Source organism: Bison bison, unplaced genomic scaffold (assembly GCF_000754665.1).
Source record: "Bison bison bison isolate TAMUID 2011002044 unplaced genomic scaffold, Bison_UMD1.0 scf7180017864267, whole genome shotgun sequence".
In the NCBI taxonomy this organism is placed as follows: domain Eukaryota; kingdom Metazoa; phylum Chordata; class Mammalia; order Artiodactyla; family Bovidae; genus Bison; species Bison bison.
In genome coordinates this window covers 1440800-1462489 of record NW_011494839.1, presented here as the reverse complement: position 1 = coordinate 1462489, position 21690 = coordinate 1440800, and the positions used below count along the sequence as shown (strand labels likewise).

General features: G+C 36.1%; 1 protein-coding gene across 2 annotated transcripts in view; it reads right to left on the bottom strand.

The window, feature by feature from the left end:
* Positions 1-21690, bottom strand: part of ARFGEF1 (ADP-ribosylation factor guanine nucleotide-exchange factor 1 (brefeldin A-inhibited)) — a 133388-nt gene that overhangs the window by 71473 nt on the left and 40225 nt on the right. For both annotated transcript variants that reach the window (XR_825992.1, XM_010848450.1), the window contains exons 2-7: positions 13616-13646; positions 12938-13094; positions 11605-11751; positions 9892-10071; positions 4958-5234; positions 1818-1928 (exon numbers count right to left, since the gene is read on the bottom strand). Coding sequence is in view for 1 of the 2 variants with exons in the window: in XM_010848450.1 (XP_010846752.1) it covers positions 1818-1928; positions 4958-5234; positions 9892-10071; positions 11605-11751; positions 12938-13094; positions 13616-13646 (903 nt within the window). In the remaining variant the exon portion in view is untranslated. The remainder of the gene's footprint in view (positions 1-1817; positions 1929-4957; positions 5235-9891; positions 10072-11604; positions 11752-12937; positions 13095-13615; positions 13647-21690) is intronic.

Here is a 21690-nt window from a genome sequence, read left to right as displayed (position 1 = left end):
AGATGGGAATACCAGACCATCTGACCTGCCTCGTGAGAAATCTGTATGCAGGTCAGGAAGCAACAGTTAGTACTGGACATGGAACAACAGACTGGTTCCAAATAGGAAAAGGAGTACATCAAGGCTGTATACTGTCAGCCTGCTTATTTAGCTTATATGCAGAGTACATCATGAGAAACGCTGGGCTGGAGGAAGCAGAAGCTGGAATCAAGATTGCTAGGAGAAATATCAATAACCTCAGATATGCAGATGACATCACCCTTATGGCAGAAAGTGAAGAAGAACTAAAGAGCCTCTTGATGAAACGGAAAGAGGAGAGTGAAAAAGTTGGCTTAAAGCTCAACATTCAGAAAACTAAGTTCATGGCATCTGGTCCCATCACTTCATGGCAAATAGATGAGGAAACAAAAGAAACAGGGATAGACTCTATTTTGGGGGGCTCCAAAATCACTGCAGATGATGACTGCAGCCATGAAATTAAAAGATGCTTGCTCCTTGGAAGAAAAGTTATGACCAACCTAGATAGAATGTTAAAAACTAGAGACATTACTTTGCCAACAAATGCCTACCTAGTCAACACTATGGTTTTTCCAGCAGTCATGTATGGATGTGCGAGTTGGAGTGTCAAGAAAGCTGAGCAGTGAAAAATTGATGCTTTTAAACTGTGGTGTTGGAGAAGACTCTTGAGATTCCCTTGGATTGCGCAACCAGTCCATCCTAAATAAGCAGTCCTGAATATTCATTGGAAGGACTGATGCTGAAGATGAAACTCCAATACTTTGGCCACCTGACGTGAAGAACTGACTCATTTGAAAAGACCCTGATGCTGGGAAAGACTGAAGGTGGGAGGAGAAGGGGACGACAGAGGATCAGATGGCTGGATGGCATCACCGACTCAATGGACATGAGTTTGGTTAAACTCCGGGAGTTAGTGAAGGACAGGGAGGCCTGGCGTGCTACAGTCCATGGGGTCGCAAAGAGTCAGACTCAACTGAGCAACTGAACTGAACAGAACCATGAAATTTTATGAGCTGCTTAAGTATTTGTTGAATGAAAAGATGTATGAAAAATTAAAATGCAATCAGATGAATATGTGCTTCAAATGTTCAAACTAAAGAAGGAAATATATTATTAGAAATGATGCTACAAATTGAAATCAGGTATGGCTGAAATAGTACTATTGTCATTCAAGAGCCATACTGTACATTTAATTATATTTCTAGAGCATCTGTAGCAAGGTACTGTGCTTAGTCCTATGCAAGATACAAGAATTAAATAAGCTTCAATGGATTGGTCTTGAATCTAACGCTATCTATAAATCTATAATATTATTTACAAAAAAAGTGAGTGAAATTCCTAAGAAACTTTAAAAAAGTTTTATAATACAATCCACATGGTAGGACTTGACCCTATACCCTATATTATGACTTAATCATAATAATAAAGGTATAAGAAATCACAATTTTTTCAAAGATATAAAATACTAAAAACCAAATAAATTTAAACAGTTTCTAATTTATAAAGTTTAGCATATTTAGGAGGATGAAGAATATACCCTGCCTGTATCCCACCAAACAAAAAATAATAATAAAACAGTATCAACTTTTTTAAATGCAGTGGAAATAGTGGATTTTTACTTTTTTAAAAATTATCACTGAAACTGGAGAAAAAGGAACTACTCTTTTATAAGCAAAGACACTTAAAAATTTTTTCTACATACAATTTTAGCCTTTTTTGTTCCACACATTATAAAAACTGTCTCCACTCTTAGATAAAACATAAGACAGAATAAATTAATTTCAAGTCAGATACACTACCTCCAACAACGATGTTCACCATTTCTTCTACAATGCTCTGTACAATGTCCTGTGGCTTTTCCTCACAGTCATGGTTTTCTCCATCATATAATATATCATTTTTAGACAATGCTTTAAAAGAGAAAAAAATTTAAGAAAATATCATTTTAGCTTTTTGGAAATTTTTACTAAACATTTATAATGGAAAAAAATCTAAGAAATTAAGAATAAAAGAAAAAATCAAATAGATATATGAAAGTAGATGCAATTATTCTTTAAATCTTCAATATTTTAACCAAACCATATTTTTAAATGTTTTATAATTTCAAGTCAACTTCAAAAATGATTCATTTGACAAGCTATTAATATTAATTATTCAACTTCAAGTTTTCTAGAAGATTAATCCTTTAGATTAATCCTATAGATTACATAATCCTTTAAAAATCAAAAAATTTTAAAGTATTCTGAAGGAAACATTTCTAACATGTCCCACATGCTAATCAAATAATATTAAATGTAATTAAATCTTGTTTTGATTAATGAGGCCCACCAATAACAACAAGCTTATTACTGTGCTCTAATGTAACAAGGTCACTGAAGAAACAGAGACAAGGCTATCTGGGCCGTTCCTTACTATTTCTTCCCCAACAGACTCCACATATCCAATTTAGTTTTATTAATACTAAATTTAATAAGTAAAAAAGAATTCATCCCTCAATTTAACAGTAATTGAAAACAGATATAACTGCCAATCAGAAATTCTGAACACACAAGAAACTAATAAAACTTGATATAACTGGTGAGCCTGTAAAGACTACTGCAGATAAAAATAGGATTTCCACTGGGTTTTCTGAAATGCTGAAAATATCTCCGGAAGGCTCAACCAGCACTTTATGATGCTTTGGGAACTGGGATCCTGTTCTGGGAGCCACTGCCCTATACCAAATGGCCTCAGACCGCATGCAAGCCGACAGTGCTACTGTCTACATTCCCTGATCTCCACTCACCCTACGATAAAGAACCACTACTTATAACTCTGGCTTCCAGAAGTCCGTTCTTCCTACTGTTCACTGCTCCTAATCTACTGTTTGCTGCATTCTGCAAAATACTGAATGTCACAGAAGAAATTTGATAAATAAGCATGTCAAGTCAGTAACTTTACAAAAAATTCAATACAACAGCATTTAAATTCTTCCGTGGAGTAAAAACATAAATGTCTTGAGAGATAATCTTTCCATCACTCTTAAGGTGTGTGTTTCTGCACTCTACTTGGCTAAAATTATTACCAAGAGTCTAAAAAGTAATAGTTTCAATGTAACTAAATATAGTCACTAAATTTTGCACAAAATGATTAGTGAATCAGAAGTCAATTCTCTTTTAAGTCATTTGACAGAAATAGATTAAAGTAATATTTATTACACATGGGAAACCATTGCAGAAGTTAACTGTTATGGCCGAAGTCACATAGCCAGGAAGTGTCAGAGATGTGATTCAAAGCAGGTGACCCCACTCCAGAGCATGCACTCTGAACCAATGGCTCACAGGCAAAATTTTCATTTATATAGCTATAGGGAGAAAAACACCTTTAAATTCAAAGTAATCACAATATGATGCAGGAATTATGTTGTATTTGTAGCTCTGCATCCTGAAAGCACCTACAGTGGTGTCTACTACACAGTAGGTGCTTCCATTCCTTGGGTCTCAGCCTATGTTGTTTTTTCTGTTAGAAAACTTCCTAAATTTTCTAGCCAGTCAACTCCTACCTTTACCTGAACAAGATCCAGCTAAAACATCACTTTCTCTACAAAAGTACCTCCTAACTTTCCTCGACAGAATTATCTCATGCATGTCACCTGCAGGGTATAACTCATTTATACATGCCTGACCTTCCAGGCAGATGATGGATACCCTAAGAGCAATGGCTACACCTTTATCAGCTTTTTAACTCCAGTTCCTAGCACAGTGCCTGGGACATAGTATGTGAAATCAATGTGTGCTGAATGCATGGATGAAGAAATAGAAGAATAAATAAAGTTGCAGCTTTCTTATAGATCAGCTCTTTGAATCAGTCCCTTTATAAGCTTACAGTGAAAGAAGGGGAAATTTTATCAAGGGCAGACTAGAAAAACGTAAATCATATTATAGGCAGTGTGGATTCACTATTAGCATGAGTACTGAGAATGCTTGGTTTACCAAAAGTGTCCCTTTTAAAATAAACACTAAATAAAGCACGAGAGAGTAAAAAGCCACTTATTCACGCCACTGCCAATGTTCATGCCACAGTTACAGAAAAGATGTGGTTTAAAAAAGTCAAGAGCTGAAAATATACTATAGAAGATTTTCCTCAAAGGCAAGTAAAAACAGAATTCAGATGAACTGTAACTAAACCCTAACCATCCTAACTCTATTGGAAAGGTAACAATTTCCATCATTTTTTGACACCAAGCTAAGGAGGGATGAAGGGAAGAAACTCACTGCCTGTTTGAGAGGAAAACTGATTGCATGTGATTATTTTTAGAGAAAATTTGTAATATAAATGAATATAGTTTAATTTTTGTAATCTTGTAACCTTTTTCTTATAAATAAGTATACTTAGAAAAAACACCGCCAGAGAATATCTAAATATCATTGACTATTACATGTCAGGATTTAAAAATAAGTATTTTTATATGTCAGGTGGTTATTCAAAAGATTTCTTTTCATATTTAATTTCAGTACTCTTTTGACAACAGTATTTTGTGAATTTAAAATGATGTCCTAAAATTCTCAGTCACATTCCAGAAAACCTTACAAATAAATAGGTCTCCTGTTTGCTATAAACTAATTTTAAGAAACCTGAAGTGCCTACATAACATGCTCACAGACATTTATGACCCTCTTTAGCAACATATCTCCTCCAAACCCATCTGTAAATCATCCTGCTTGTGAGATACTAATGAATGCATAATATCACTAATAGATGTTGTATGGGCTGAAGTAAAATTAACTTTACCGACTAGGCTGGAAGAAGTCCACAGTTACCACAATGTGTCCGATATGCATTAGGTCATATTACTCTCTTCACATTTCTTTACCAGAATTGCCTTCCTACATTCTTCCCTTAATACACACTCCATGCCACCCCCCCGACCCCTCCGCAAACCCTTTCTCAAAAAGATTACTTTCAGCTGCAGTTGCCTGATCGGCTTCAGTCTGTTCATTTTCTGCACTGGAAATATCAGATCCATTTTCGGGCTCTGTATCATCCTGAAGGCTTTTATCCACATCATTTGTCTGGGGATCAAGGTCCCCTTCGTGTTCTTGGGGTATGTGATCAACAGTCTGAGGTGGCAAGTATCTGAGTTGAGGTGATTCAGGCTCATGATGGCTTACTGGAGACTGCAACAGATGGTGGTGCTGTCGATGCCTTTCTTTTTCCATTTGTTTGGCTTCCTGCAACTACAAAGAAAGAAAATAATTTCCTGTATTTGGCAATAAGAACAGAGATGGACGTCTTTCACTGTGTCCTCTTGTCAGTATTTTTGGTGTTTAAATGATGTAAATGTATTACTTAAAAGAAAAAACAATTAAAAAAAAAAATAACCTTAGGATGATAACTAGATTGTTGCCAACAGAAAAGCAGACTTACCTAAAATCAAATAAAAGTTTCACTAAGGGAGGAAAAAAGTAGACAGGGAAATAAAATACACACACATTCATTTTTACTTATATATACAGAAACAAAACCTAGACATATATATAAGAAGCTAGTAATAATGGTTATCTATAGGGGACAGAAGTTAGGAAAAGTGGAGGGAACTTTTCAGTGAATACCTTTCTGTAGTATGTTCTTCTGTCACCTTGTCAAATGTATTAAAAATAATAAAATTACAATGAATAAATAAAATGGCAGTAAGTACTTAAATGCCTCTGACCAATCAGTCATTTAAAGAATGAAAAAACTATCTATAAATGTTCCAGTTTTATTTTAGGAGACCTGTCGTTTTTATGTATATAATACCACATGTAAAATTGGCTCCCTTACAGGATGCTAAACACAGTAATTATCAAGATCACAGGGTTTCATTTTTTAGCACTTTATTGCTTTTAGACACATCTCTTTTGGTCTTCATGACCTAATAAGAAACATTCTCACAGAATTAATTTCCACAAAGATAAATACTTTACAGTGTCAAATATGAACATCTCATACTCCTAGTAACATTCCAGGTTATATGTATCATAAAACTAAAAAAGAGAGAATATGTGTGTGTGTATATATATATATTCTTTTTTTCTTTTTGATTCACTTTGTTGTACAGCAGAAATTAACATAACATGTGAAGCAACTATATTCCAATAAAAATTAATTTAAAAAATTAAAAATTCTAGTTTATGTGGAATATCAGAATTAGTTATATGAATTTATAAAGTTGAATTAAAATATTTTAATGCTCAAAAGGTAGTAAGAGACTTATAATCTACATCATCTAACTCCCTTGTTTTACAGGTAAGGAAACTGATGGGTATGACGAGTTGCACACACAATCAGAAGAGACTTCTCAAACCAAAGCTTTAGCCCATTTATGAGAAAGTCAATTTCCAAATTAACAGCGAGGAACCTATGACCTGCAGTCCAATTTCACCCTCAGCCTAACCTCAGCTAATTTGTACCATGGTTTAGTAGGGCAAGCACATATTTTGGAACTACAGACAAGAACAGTATTGAATTCTAGCTTTTTTCTACTTATCCTAGACTTGTATAAACTCTAGAAACGTTCCTGAAAATAACCTTTAAACATTTTCTATATACTCTCACACTTTCTAGAGCAGGATTTCTCACTATCAGTACTACTGACATTTGGATCAGATAATCCTTTGTTATATGTGAGTGGGGTTGGGATGGGGTGGACACTGGCTGCTGTACTGAACTGAGTTTAGCAACATCCCAGTCCATGACAGGTCATGACTCACCCCAGCAAGTGTCTCAAATGTGGCTCTGGGCACCTCCAGTTGAAGACGACCACTCTAGAGAAAGAAACTAGCATTTTCTCCTTTCAAATTTTAGAACTGAACACTTTATAGTGATTTTATTTGGAAAGGCGAGGAAAAGTTATCAGTAGTATATATAAATGAATTACATATCCAGCTTAGAATATTTTAGCATATGTGGAAAATCACTCTGTCCCCCCTTTAATTTTCACTCTCTTCCCTTTCCTACTTTTCTCTAATTATCCATAGCACAGAAGTAAATATGTTTCATGACTTGACACATGTTCATAGCCTTTATCATAATTCAGTTATATATTTGTGTGATTATTTAAGACTCACTTTTCCCTCTATGTTTCACAGATTTTAAGATCTTTGAGAGTAATGGTCATTCAGTGCTGGTTTTGTCCAGCACTGTATAACTGAGAACAAGAAGAGTGCCAAGAACATAAAGAAAAAACAGCATAATCTGCTGATCGAGTCATTAAAAAGTGATAAAGTTAGTCTCATTCTTTTTTTATATATAAATTTATTTATTTTAATTGGAGGCTAATTACTTTACAATATTGTAGTGGTTCTTCAAAAAGCAGCAAAACTATTTTTTGTGGTTGTAAAATATGAGCAATAATCCAATGCTAATAATCTAAAACACAGGAAGAGTGACTGAATAGACTATGGTACATCCTTGAGTACTATACCATCTGTCAAAAAGAATGAGGAAGTTCTTTAAGGACAGACATGGAATGCTTTCCAGGAAATACTGCTGCCTGAAAAAAGTAAAGTATGAAAGAGTATCCAGAGCAGTGTGGAAGCCAGTCTTCCTAGGACGGCCACCAACCATCTCCATTTCCGACCCTCTCTTCCCAGTAGAGTTTCCTCCCACACCAGGCCAGGGTGGTTTCGGTGATAGTTCAGATCATGAGACAGACAATGTATAATGGCTTCTGCCTTGTTTCTCTTTCTTCTCATTCTCTAGCCCAGTAAAGGCTTTAAATAACCCCATCCCCAGTTAATACTGTGATCCACACAGCCAACTAACTGCAACCTCTTGTGAAATCCAAGCCACAGCCACCAGCTAAGACACTCGAGTTCTGGACCTCAGAAACTGTAAGAGATGAGCAGCTAAACTATGAGGTTTAAGCAGCTGAAGTTTGGGGTGATCTGCTATGCAGTGATAGATAACTAATACAGCATGCTACCTTTCATGTAAGAAAGGTGATACATGAAACCATACATACATGTGCTCTCTTGTGCTCAAGAAATGCAGAAGGATAAACCAAAAACCATAGAGATGAGCTACATCCAAGAGGTGGAAAGGCAGGAGGGAGAGGACTGGCATGATAAGAATGAGAATACCTTTTGTAGATCTCTAACTCTTAAGGCACGGTAGGGTTTAATTTACTTAAAAAATAAGCAAGCAATTAAACCAGAACGTGAGGGGTATTGAAATGGAAAACAGGCAGTAATAAATGAACTTAACTGTATTATAAAGTAATAACATTATCCCATTGAAGAGTATGGAGAAGAGAAGAACTAACCTAAGTAACTCTGGGAACCATTCTAAATGGATAGATACTATAAGGCTGAAGACAAAAACAAAAAACAAAAAAAAAAACAAATATAAATGTTATAATGTACCCAGTAAATTTGCTTCTCACAGTGGAATGAGTCAGCAATTCAAAAACTATCATATGTATGTAATAGGCCTGAACAAATAATGTACCACAGAAAATGAAAGCCTTTTATCTCACTGTATAGAGAGAAGAAGTCACAAATAAAGAGAGGAGGCTGCAATGAACCCTGTGGTATTGGAATCAGAAGTATCAGTATGAACACATAAGTTTTAATATATATGGATGGGTAGTCACATACAGATGTGGGGGAGGTAGGGAAGGGCGGGTAGTTAGTATGCACACATATATTTCCTAGTTCAATCCACTGAGAGGGAAGCAATAACAACCTAGCTGCAATGAACACACCTAGCACTCAGACTTTGGTTCCTATTACCATTCAAAGGAGCCAGGGCTCCCTGTTTATGTGTCTACTACTCCAGACGTAAAGCAGAAAAAATTCAAAATGAGCCTGGAATATCCTGAGATTCCAGAAGTACTCAAAAAAGGACATGGGCTTGTCAAAAAGGACAGAAGGCCAAAGCTGGAATATTTGGGGCAACAAAATAATAACAGAATTAGATTAGAAACCACAGAATAAACACCCATGAATACGGACTGATAGAAATTAAAAACTGAATGAAAAAATACAAAAGGAGAATTAACTCTGGTTAATAAATATATAAGGAGAGAGAAACAAAAACCTGTACCAGGAAAACACTGCAATAATAACTGTTGCCAACAAGATCTACTGAGGGATACTCAAATTGGGTGTGGGGGAGTGTGAAAGAATCTCCAAGATATTTATTAAATGTAAAAGAATAAATTTTCAGTACAGGAACCTGGAAGATACCACTTTAAGCAAGTAATCAGGGTTACTGTACTTAATAGTATTATACCAGTGTGAATTCCTGTTTCCCAACATTGTAATATGATTATGCAAGATATCGGTATTAAGAAAAGCAGAAAGAATAAAGAGAATCTCTGTAAATACCTCTGTAATTTTTAAGTTTAAAATCAGTTCAAAACAAAAAGTCAGAAGTTGGTTTTCAATTATGAAGACCTAAACAATTAAAAAAGATTCTCTAGCTACTGGTCTCTTACTTTCCTTCCCAAATATATTCCATTACTACAGAAATTTATTTCACTTTTTAAAGGCTCAATGAATAATTTTCTATAAGAATAGATCACACTAGGTAACTTCTAACTATATTCACTGATCTAAGCTTGAGAGCAATAAAAATATCAATTCATAAACACTTCCATCAGGATGATGCCAATCAATCTCTATCTTTCAAATTCTATTTGTGATGAGAAAAAAACACAAAACATTTTAATCCAAAACCAAACAAGTCAGTAAGCCAGTCAAAACAAAATACCACAGATCTCCAGTACATAAAACTGTAAAGATATTTTCTGCACAGTCACAAAAGATTTTATTATAATTTTTTCAAAATCTTTTCTATAGTTGATGCCTGTGGTGTTCTATACCATCTCTCTCATTTTTTAATACTTACTGCTTGGTTTTCCATGCGTGCAAAGATAACATTTAACATCTGAGTAAGAGTAGCTTTGGCTGTTGTCTGATTGATGAGATTTTTGCTTGCTAGATATATATTGTAACATGTTCTCACAGCTTGCAGTACAGTTCCTTCATGAATTTCTATGTGTTGAGATGTTACTGCAGTTAGTAAAGCCTTAAAAAAAAAAAAAAGAAAACTAAGATAAAGCAATTTTTCATATCCAGAGTTTCAGCACAAAAATACATGGCTATTTTTGTATCAGAATTAACTTTCAGACACCATTACCACTCTAAGGTAAAGTATACAAGAGTTTCTACCTACCTTAAATATATCATCAACTGTGTCATTTTAACAGAAATATTTTAGTCTACTAAAATGCACAACATTAATACTGTCATAGTATAGCACAGATATATGCTTCATATGATGTATCTGTTGAGCTAAACATCAACTTTACAGAATATATAGTGTCCTATTCACTTTCAAACTTTTCTGAGATCTAACTTTTAGACTGAACTCAGTGTGCTGTTGTTATTGTTGAAGATAAATGTTTTAATTGTTTTAAAATAAAACATTTAAAATAATCCTCCAATAAAACGAACAGCTTTAATTTATGTGTACTGTCACACGTTACTCAACTTCTCAAAAGCAAGGACTCGTATCTTTGTCCTTCCATTAACGTGCTGTTCAGTGCCATGTAGGTCAGCACTGAGCACATACTAAACAAACCACAGCTGACATGAAGCTGCAAATGAGAGGCCAGACTGGGTGGCTTTTTTAGAATCAAGATATTTTATGATTTATGAAGAGAATGCTGCTATGAGACTGAAAAGCTCAGAGGGGTGATAACCACACGTAAAGGAACACATTATACATGTAAACTAAAGTACTAATAGTACAAGAGAATTTTGCTGACAAATCAACATACCACCACTGCTATTAGCAGTAACATTAAAAACTGAGTATCTACATAGCAGACTGAAAACACAAATGAGTGATTTTTCTTTAAAGGAGTTTAATGATCCAGGTGTATCAGAGCACAAACCTAGGACAGGATTACCCGAGCAGGTTCAGCAGACTGACAGGTGCAAGGGAAACAGGGAAACTGGTGCACAAGTGTTTCACATGGTGAAGCCCGGGACTAGAAAGCAGACTACAAGAGGTATGACAGGAGAAGAAGAAACTAGAAGGGTCACGGGACCTTCACATGGGACCCTAAAACTCAAAACATAGATCATGCCAGAAACTGAAAAGCTCTGGAAGATTGTGGGGGCCTAAACTGGGACCTTCAAAATAAGAGTCTTCCCCTAGTGAACTCTCAGCATCTAATAATAAAGTCCCCTGAAATAGAATCTAAAAAGCCCAAATGAACTTTATCTTATCTGGAAAGCACAAAAAATGACTTTTCCCAATGCTCTCAAGGTAAAAGTGAATGCGAAGTCGCTCAGTCATGTCCGACTCTTTGTGACTCCATGGACTGCAGCCTACCGCGCTCCTCCGTCCATGGGATTTTCTAGGTAAGAGTACTGGAGTGGGTTGCCATTCCCTTCTCCAGGGGATCTTCCCGACCCAGGGATCAAACTTGGGCCTCCCACATTGTAGGCAGATGCTTTACCATCTGAGCCACCAGGGAAGTCAAGGTAAAAGGCTTCTGATTTTAAAAAGTACAGATAATGAATAACAAATTCAGTTCTTATAATTAATTACCTTTATTATTTGTAACTGAACTCCTTCATCTGTTTGAGGACCTTGGAAACAGCCACAAATTGTTTCAATAATTCTATCAATTAATTTTTTGCCTGGTGTTGTACTATCTGGAGCATTGCCAGTCAAGTGCCCATAAGCAATAAGTTTCTGAAACCAAGAAAGAAGATAAAGATCCTGATTAAGCTAATATATATATATACACACACACACACACACACACACACATATACACTAAAAATACACATTAAAATTATAATATACAAATTGATTATATGTTAAACTTTTTACACAAAAATATTAAGATATAGTAAAAGTCAAGGCTATACCAACTTTTCCTGAAGAAAGCTTTATTAGCTATAAACATGTGAAATCATTTACACTTGTAATAATCACAAAAACAGCAAAATAATGATAACAAAACCATCGGGCAATACTTTGACAAAGGCAGGCCTTAGAACTTGTCTCTGATGAGTTGTAACAACTCACTGCCTTCTATCCAAACATTATTGATACTGCTTTTGTGAAAGCTATCTTAACACGCTCAAACGACCCAAATCTGTTTCCAAATTGGATCTGTGAATATGCTGAAACCCAATTTCCACACACTGGCCACAATGTATCACAGATTTGTTCATGTATCATTACCATTACAACCCTGGAAGAAAGGCCTTAGATATTATAATTTTAATTTTTCAGAGAAAACAAGGCCACAAATCAAGTGAACTTATCCTTAACCTATCTTAACAACAAATCATATGGATATGATCTTTTCCACTCAACTGTTTAAAAGGTATAATCCCCAAACAGTGAAAATACCTGAAAAGAGAAGGACTCTCTCTCTGGAGGTTTGTCTCACAAATATCTAAGAGAATCTGCATACACACGTGCACACACGCATGTTTGTGTGTGTTAAGTAAAATAGGAAGACAGAAAAGAATTTTCTGATATAAATAAAGGTCAGTGCTAAAGTTTTGTAGTAAGTATAAATATTGAACTGTTAATATTAACCTACTGCTTTACATAAAACAGCAAGCATCTAGTAAAATCACTGCAAATAATGAAATATGCAAAATCACCAGCAGGTTAACTTTCATTATTAATAACCTTAGAAAACACTGCCTCTCACTAAGCTAACTAATGATTTGTATTACCTTTAACCTAGAAACATCTTTTTGCAACTACTGTTTCTTTGAGTGTAAGAAACCATTTAGTTTCTTACCACAAAAAGAATAATCAAGGCTTTCACATAAAATGCCTGAGCTATTCATCAACTGTAATATATAGGAATACATTCAAATTGGAGGGTTTTTACATAGTGCCATTTTATACATACCTGTAAACAATCTAGAGATGTACTGACTATGCGGGGACATTTGGACTGGCATGCCAATTCAAAGGGGAGGAAGTACTTGTCTGCTTCAATAAAATTTGTCTTTGATTTCACTGGTGGAAGGGTGCTTGATCCAGCTTTTGCTTCTCCGTGAGGAGGACTAAAGGAAAAATGAAGAGTTTGATTAGAATATCATATTCATCATCTTGATGATATTCTCACTCTAATTCCAGTTCTAAAAGGCACTGTGCTAAACCAATCTTCATTTTCTCGTATTTCATGAGGAAACCAAAGCCCAGAGAAGTTAAGTGATTTGCTACAGGTCATAAGCTAGTCATCAAAGCTATAACTAAACTCAAGAAAATTATTTAATTAAACAATTAATTTTTAAATTATATAGGTTACTAAATATTTAGTAATCTTTCTGAACATGAATCAGTCTTTAAGGAAAGACAAAGCATATCTTACGGTATTTCAGAAATACCCTTATTTATAAAATCTTTTTGTATTTATAAGTATGTTTATAGTATTTCTCAAAATCATTTTTTAAAAATTGATTTTATTATAAAGATCACATACAGAAAATCTGCCACATCCAAACAGAAATGATTACATTATTATTTTGCCGAGACTAATAAGTTTGCAAATTATTTTTACTGAAGGAAAAAAAAACCCACAAACCTCTGCTTTTCAGTTTCCGCTTTTATTTCCTCTGGTTGGGGGCAGGGGAAGAAAAGAAGTGTACATTAGAAAACTTGACAAGAGAAAGATCATTAACTAATTTGATTACAGGCTTTAATTTATAACTTCTACAAGATGTCAGGAAGAATACAATTTCAAAAAAAATTAGGTATTAAAACTCCGTTGCTGCCAAATGTATTAATTTACACAAATAATGTAATTCTATAAGACTTATGAAGAACATACATTAACAACCACAAGAATAGGTACAAATTACAGATTACTAATTTTCAAAGCATTTCCTTTTCTCAAAGTAGTTTTTTCTTGGGGGAGGAGGGTCAAGTTAGTATTTGCATTAACCAGAGGCATTAATATTAAGAACAGAATAATATGTATACTGTATTCAAATGACAAAATATAAGGCACATGTGGGTGAGGAAAATAACTCAAGATACCCCCTTGGGATTATCTCAAGGCGATTATCAGGCCAGGGCTATAAATTCTTGATCATGTACAGATGTGTTGATATTTAACCAATTTTTCTACTTATGACTATACAAGGCACTATAACATACACATGCCCAATTTAATGGGAAATTTCCCCTTTTGCTGTTTATATCCATAAGAGATGAGGTAAATTTGAGGAATTGTACCTGTCACAGAATAACCTTAAATTTAATAATTGAGGAATCTGGTTAATTGATTAAACCTGTAGGAAATTTGTAAGAAAAGCATTCAAATATACCATTAATAATAACTATAGTTATTGAGTATTTATTATGGGATAAGCACTATTACGTTTCACATGGACTAACATATTTCTTAACTTGTAATAAATGCCTAGTAACACCTCATTCAAGGAAACTGCCTCTCTGACGAATCAGGGCTTGAAGAGAGTTTGCTTCAGGTTGGCCTTCAACAGTAGAATCGAGAAGTATAGTTGACCCTTGAACAAGGTGAAGGCTAAATTATAGTCAGCCCTCCACTTCTGCTGTTCCTCTGTATCCATGATTCAACCTACCAAGGACTGTGTGCTACTGTAGTATTTACTACTGAAAAATATCCATGTACATGTGAACTCACGCAGTTCAAATCTGCACTGTTCAAGTCTCAACTGTAAACTAATTAATTCTCAATTATTAAAGGAAAAAAACCCAGAAGAAACAAAATTCTAAAGTATCAAATTAAGAAATAGTATACTCAAATTCAAAACCACTTGGTAATTAACTGTGAAACATTTTCCCATTAAAGTCAGACTCATTACAAGGATGATCACAAACAGCAAAATAGTTCTGACATTGCTCTGGAAACACTAGACGATGCAACTAGACAATACCAGACGTGATAATAAAAGTCCTCACTCTTGAGCTGAAATAAGACAAAAACCAGACGCTGGATTTGTTTGTTTTAAATATGTAGTCATAACACTTTATTACTGAAATTCTTTCAGGAATCATTGTCTCTCTAGCCATTAACTTGCCCTATCCTTTCACAACCATTTTTATACAATGTTTCTAAAACCTTAGAAACAACCACCATATTATATACAGAAGGAAAAGGTTAAAAATTGGAGGAAATAGGTCAGTGTAAATTAGCATAAAAAGTATAGATTTTAAAGTATTTTAAAAGAAACACAAGTTTTACTCCTTTCGGGTACATTAAGTTACTGCAAACAAAGTATATTAAATTACCAGAACAGTTAATAAGGCACAGGACTTGTTTAATGAGCAGGAAAGAATGATTTATTAAAAAAAAAACCAAAAAAACAGCTGATCACATGCAAGTTATGTATCTGGTTCCCCAAGTATATTCAATATTCTGTCTCATAATATGATTTTCATCAACTTGCTGAGCAGTTTTCTTTTCCCCCACTGACAGTACAATATAAACTTCAAAATGACATTTATACAGATTTCAAGAAATTCTATTAAAATGCATATGTATGATACATGTGATTTACATCTACCTCTCATGACATCACTTTACTTCTCATGACATCACTGTCTTACTGCTTACAGAGCAACAGCACTTACTCACTCAAAGCAAATTGATAATTTAAGGAAGTGAAGTGAAAGTTGCTCAGTTGTGTTTGACTCTTTGTGATCCCATGGACTATACAGTCCATGAAGTTCTCTAGGCCAGAATACTGGAGTGGGTAGCTTTTCCCTTCTCCAGGTGTTATTCCCAAACCAGGGGTTGAACCCGGGTCTCCCACATTGCAGGTGGATTTTTTACCAGCTGAGCCACAAGGGAAGCCCCAATCTAAGGAAAAGTGAAAATGAAGTTGTTCAATCTTGTCCAACTCTTTGCAACCCCACAGACTATAGCCTACAAGGCTCCTCCATACATGGGATTTTCCAGGCAAGAGTACTGGAGTGGGTTGCCATTTCCTTCTCCAGGGGATCTTCCCGACTAAGGGATCAAACCCGGATCTCCCACATTGCAAGCAGACACTTTTTACGATCTGAGCCACCAGGAAAGCTCCCAATCTAAGGAAAGACAAAGCCAAATGAAGAGTTTGTAATAAACATATTAAAACTTACACGTCCAATGTACTGTCTCCTTCAGAGCAGTAACTGTGGGAGGTTATGCTTCGATTATCATAATACTGCCAGTATTCAAAAATATTTGTGGAATTCATTGCCTGCAGTTCTTTCCTGCCTGCTTCCTTCTTTTAAATGAATAATCTCATAGAAGGAAAAAATCTCTAGAAAAGGAATCAAATTCTAACCACCAATTAACCACAAGTGGTTTGGAGCCAAGCATGAAGAATGGTATGTGACCTCAAAACAAAAGTTCTTAACTTCAGTGCTTCTGCAAACCATGGCAAATTGTCAGTTTGCAAGCAGTGTTTTAGAAAAAGTATGTAACTCTCATTAGATTCTGAAAGAAGTCTGTAACCCAGACTATAAAGATGATATAGGATTAATTAAAAGCAGTAATTTGGATCAACAATGACTAAAGATGACTATACATGTAAGCAATTTTAAACAAAACATTTCTAAAATACTACGTAAATATAACGGATCACTTTGAAAAATAACAAAGTATATATATTCTGTTAGGTTTACTTTTTCAAAGCCAATCCTATGACTTTAGCATCACATTTCAAACAGTTAAGGATTAAACAAAAATACAGGCATTAAATAGAATGTTACAGTATTTACGGAAGAGAGAGATAATGGCTTGAACAAAAGCTGTGACACCAGGGATGAGTAAATGTGATTCCATGGACATCGTGGGAGGAAAAACAATGAAACAATCTCATTTATCTAGGAGGAGAAGGAGCAAGAAGAGAAGATGGGGCTTGCCTAACTGGATAATAAAGGTACCACTAATTTAGACACCAAACAGTTTTCTCCCTGTGCAGTAGTTGGGGTGAAGGTGCATGGGAGAAGAGGAGGAAAATTTTGGTCGTATCTTGTTTTAAGCAATGGGGATGTTCAAGTGGCAGTATTCAGCAGGCACTCAGGTATATGAATTTGAAGATCAAGAGACAACGTGAAAGACTGTATTTTCAAAAATAGTCACTATTTTATTTTCCACCCCCACATGCCCTTCTGCAAAGTGACCTTGCACACCTCACCAAGAGAAGACAGTCTAATTTCATCCTTCTTACATATGGCTGGCCTCAGAAATTCATTCCTAACCAATAGCATACAGTGGAAGTGACAGGGAACACCACCAAGATTCAGGTCAGAAAAGGCCAAGCAGCTCCTGACCAATTCTCCTGGAATGCTGGGTCTCCAGACACCCACTCATGGAACACAAAGGCCCTGATGTGGGAAGTCCAAGCCACCGGGAAGCTGTATGTAAGTTGTTCAGTCAACAACACCAGTTGAGCCCAGCTTTCAAGTCATCACAGCCCAGGCACCAGACACGCTGAGTGAAGAAGCCTCCCGAGGATTCCAGTTCTCTGTCATTCATGTCTCCCCCAGCATTTGTGTCTTCTCACCTGAGACTCCCGATGCTGTGGAGCAGCAACATGGCTCACCTGAATTCCTGGAACACAGAGACTCTGAGCATAATCAAATGGTTGTTGAGTCACACCACCAAGTCTTGGACTGGTTTATCATACAGCAATAGGTAACTGGGCCTCCTTAGAAAGGGATAAGGAGGCGGGAGGAGACTGGGATTTGAAATAACTTTGACAAATGGGAGAGACAGCTAACTGAGGAGCACACACACACAAAAAGAAAACCTGCCAGGAATGTGGAAAGTTCCAGTGGATTCTGAGCAACTGGAGTCCAGGTGGTTAACAGGTATAAAAATGCAGCCTGGACTTCTACCCTTGTAATAGATTTAGCAGCCTCCTCAGGACTTGGAGGTCCTCTGCAAAATTCATTTACAAAATTATGACTAAATCATATATAAATAATTGATAGCTATGAAGTACAAAGTAATTTAACACAAAAGACCAGTTGAAGTTTCTTTTTAGCACCCAGAAAACAGAAAGATAACTTTTTCTTACACTACTACTCTCACCACCATCTTCCTTCCAATCTAAAAGCAGCAGAAAGATCTTATACTGTAAGATTTTATCAATCGCCATAGCTTACAATAAAAACTGACACAGCTATCAATGCAATAATTTAAGTACTCTTACACAGCTTAGAAAGTTTACTGATTATGTATGTGTAATCATTTTGCCCTGAGCTAAGCTAAAATTTACCTTGCAGTCTTCTATAAAAGGAAACAAGCATCATAAACCAAACTGAGCAGTCCTTTATACTACCAAATTTCCTGCTGAATCCCAAATATATGTTTTTGTATCACAGTCAGAACTAGATAGGAGTGGCTATTTTCTGAAATATGAAGGGAGAAGAACAGATTTTCATTCAAAAGCCAATAGTCCTGCCCTCTCCACGGAAAGCCAGCAGAGCCCCATTTAATACTATTGCTCCAGTGTGCATGTGTGCTTAGTCGCTAAGTCGAGTCCTGCTCTTCTGTGACCCCAGTGATTACAGCCTGCCAGGCTCCCCTGTCCATGGAATTCTTCAGGCAAGAATACTGGAGTGGGTTGTCATTTCCTTCCCCAGGGGATCTTCCTGACCCAGAGATCAAACACATGTCTCCTGCATTGACAGGAGGATTCTTGACCCACTGAGCTACCTGGGAAGCCCAATATGGTTCTGGAGGATGTGTCAAAAAGAAGGGCAAAATTCTGACTGCAAACATTCTAACTGTCCTCAATGGGTTGAATACTGGTGGAATTTTCAGAATAAAGGTGTAAAGTGAAATTGCCACCAAAAAACAGGAGAAGCCACCTAAGGGGGAGAGACGGGATGCTCCCACTTAAATGAAAACTGGACACAAGAGCCACAGTCAGCCTGCTGCTGCTGCTAAGTCGCTTCAGTCGTGTCCAACTCTGCGACCCCATAGACGGGCAGCCCACTTCCCCGTCCCTGGGATTCTCCAGGCAAGAACACTGGAGTGGGTTGCCATTTCCTTCTCCTGTGCATGAAAGTGAAAAGTGGAAGTGAAGTCTCTCAGTTGTGTCCGACTCTAGCGACCCCATGGACTGCAGCCCACCAGGCTCCTCCATCCATGGGATTTTCCAGGCAAGAGTACTGGAGTGGGTTGCCACTGCCTTCTCCGACAGTCAGCCTACGATCACTCAAACTTACAATTCCCAAAGTTAACGTTTGAAAAGATTGTTCATTACTTGTAACAGAGAGGCACTATACAACTTTTAAATTTAGACCCTGATTTCTAGCCAAAGATTGCATATACAGTAGACCCCCTTTCATGGTTCCCTTTCTGAAATTTCAATTACCCACAGTCAATTGCAGTCTGAAAATATTAAATGGAAAATTCCAGATATAAACAGAAGTTTTAAACTGCATGACATGCGGAGCGGTGTGATGAAATCCTGTGCTAACCCACACCATTTGGTCCTGTTTGGTCCCATTAAGGGCATGAACCATCCATCTCTTCAGAGTTTCCTGCTCTGACTTATTATCGCTCTTGGTTATCAGGATCAACAGTCACAGATGGTATCACAGTGCTGTGTTCAAGTAACCCGTATGTGACTGAAAAATGGCCCCAAAGTGCAAGAGCAGTGATGCTGGTAAAGAATAGTTTTAGCTTCACTTAAAGTGCTTTCTTTTGGGCTTCCCATCTTCCCAACACAGGAGATGTAAGGGACATAGGTTTGATCCCTAGAAGCAAGAGATGTGGGTTCGGTTCCTACATTGGGAAGATCCCCTGGAAGAGGAAATGGCAACCCAGTAATCTCTCCCGAGAAATCCCATGGACAGAAGAACCAGGCGGGCTATAGTCCATGGGGTCACAAAGAGTAGGACACAGCTGAGCACACGTGCACATAACTAAATGTGCTTTCTTTAAGTGAAAAGGTGTAAGTTCTTGACGTAATAAGGAAAGAAAAAAACCTGAAGGCTGAGGTTGCTACGATATTTGGTAAAAACGAACCTTCTACACACAAAATTGTGAAGAAAGAAAAAGAAATTTGTGTTAATTTTGCTGTCACACCTCAAACTGCAAAAGTTACAGCCATAGTGTGTTAAGTGCTTAGTTAAGATGGAAAAGGCATTAAATTTTCACAATAAGATATATTTAGAGAAAGAGACCATATTTACTAATCTTATTACCTATATTGCTTTAATTGTTCTACGTTAATTGTTCATAATTTACTGTACTTAAACTGTATCATAGGTATATATGTTTAAGTAAAAACACAGTATACAGATGGTTCAATAGCTACCCACTGTTCCAAGCATCCACTGGGGATTTTGGAACATTCCCTGCAGACATGGCATACTACTGAAATTTAACTTCTCTAATGTACTTAAGTAAATTTTCCATGGTAAATAACCTAAAACTAGGAATGAAAAATTCTAATAGACTGAAACTGTTTCTTCAATGTGTGGTACATCAATAAAACCGAGATTAATGAGAAATGTCTTCTAAGATAATGAAAATTGATTAGCTCACCAAAATCACACAAATACAAACAAGTCTAATAAACAACAAAAATATCTTGTATTTGTGTAGCATGTTACAATTTACCAAGTTCTACATACATATTAATTCTTAGAACAGCAGACAGTACTGCCAACATGTCCATTTTACAGATTAAATAACCTGAATAAAAAACCTGAAGTGACTTACCCAAGATGACAAGAAGGATTTAGAATGATTTAAGTATGACTTTGCTATGGAATAAGCCTAAATCAAAGGACTAAATTTCAATGACATATTAATTTAAAAAGAATATTAACTTTAGAACAATACTATTTTTGTAATTTTTCAATGTGCCCATACAAGTTCTAACAAAACAAAAAACACTGTGCTGCCTGCTAATTCAGAAATAGAAAAAAAATCATATTTTGAAAATCAAAATTAGAAATGTAATTTGAATAGTAAATATTTCAACTCAATAATTCTTTCCATTTCCAGGCTTCATGCATAAAATACAAAATAAAAAATCTCAATAGAATTCAGATCAAGTGCCTGTCTAATGACACTAAAGGGATAAATATAGGTAAGCCAAATTTAAAGAAAACTAAGACAAAATAAACTCTTAGTGAAATCATGAATTATGAACATGGTCCTTTAACAGAACTAAATATTTGGACAGAAAGGAATGCAGCGGCCATCTTCGATCAACAACTTGCAGTGGCTACAGTGAAAATCAACAAGAACAGTTATTGTTCTCAGTGTTAACATCCCTACTGGTAAATAAACAATCGACATTTCATAGATTCTGCTCAAAGGAAGATATGCAGAAGCCACAGCTATGGGATCATGGAAAGAATACTGCACTTGTGTAAGTCAGGGCCTTGAGTTCTATTTCAACTTGGCTGCATAAGCAAAATACAGTAGCAAGAAATGGGTTAGAAGCCCCAAAAGATTGAGAGTCAAACCCCAGGTCTGCCACTGTATGACCTTTCTAAACTTGAGTTTATAGACTTTTCAAACAGGCAAAATAATATTTAGATTTCTATCTCGTAAGAATGGGGCTTCCCCAGTGGCTCAGTAGTAAAGAATCTGCCTGCCAATGCAGGAGACAGGGGTTTGATCCCTGGGTTGGGAAGATGCCCTGGGGAAGGGCG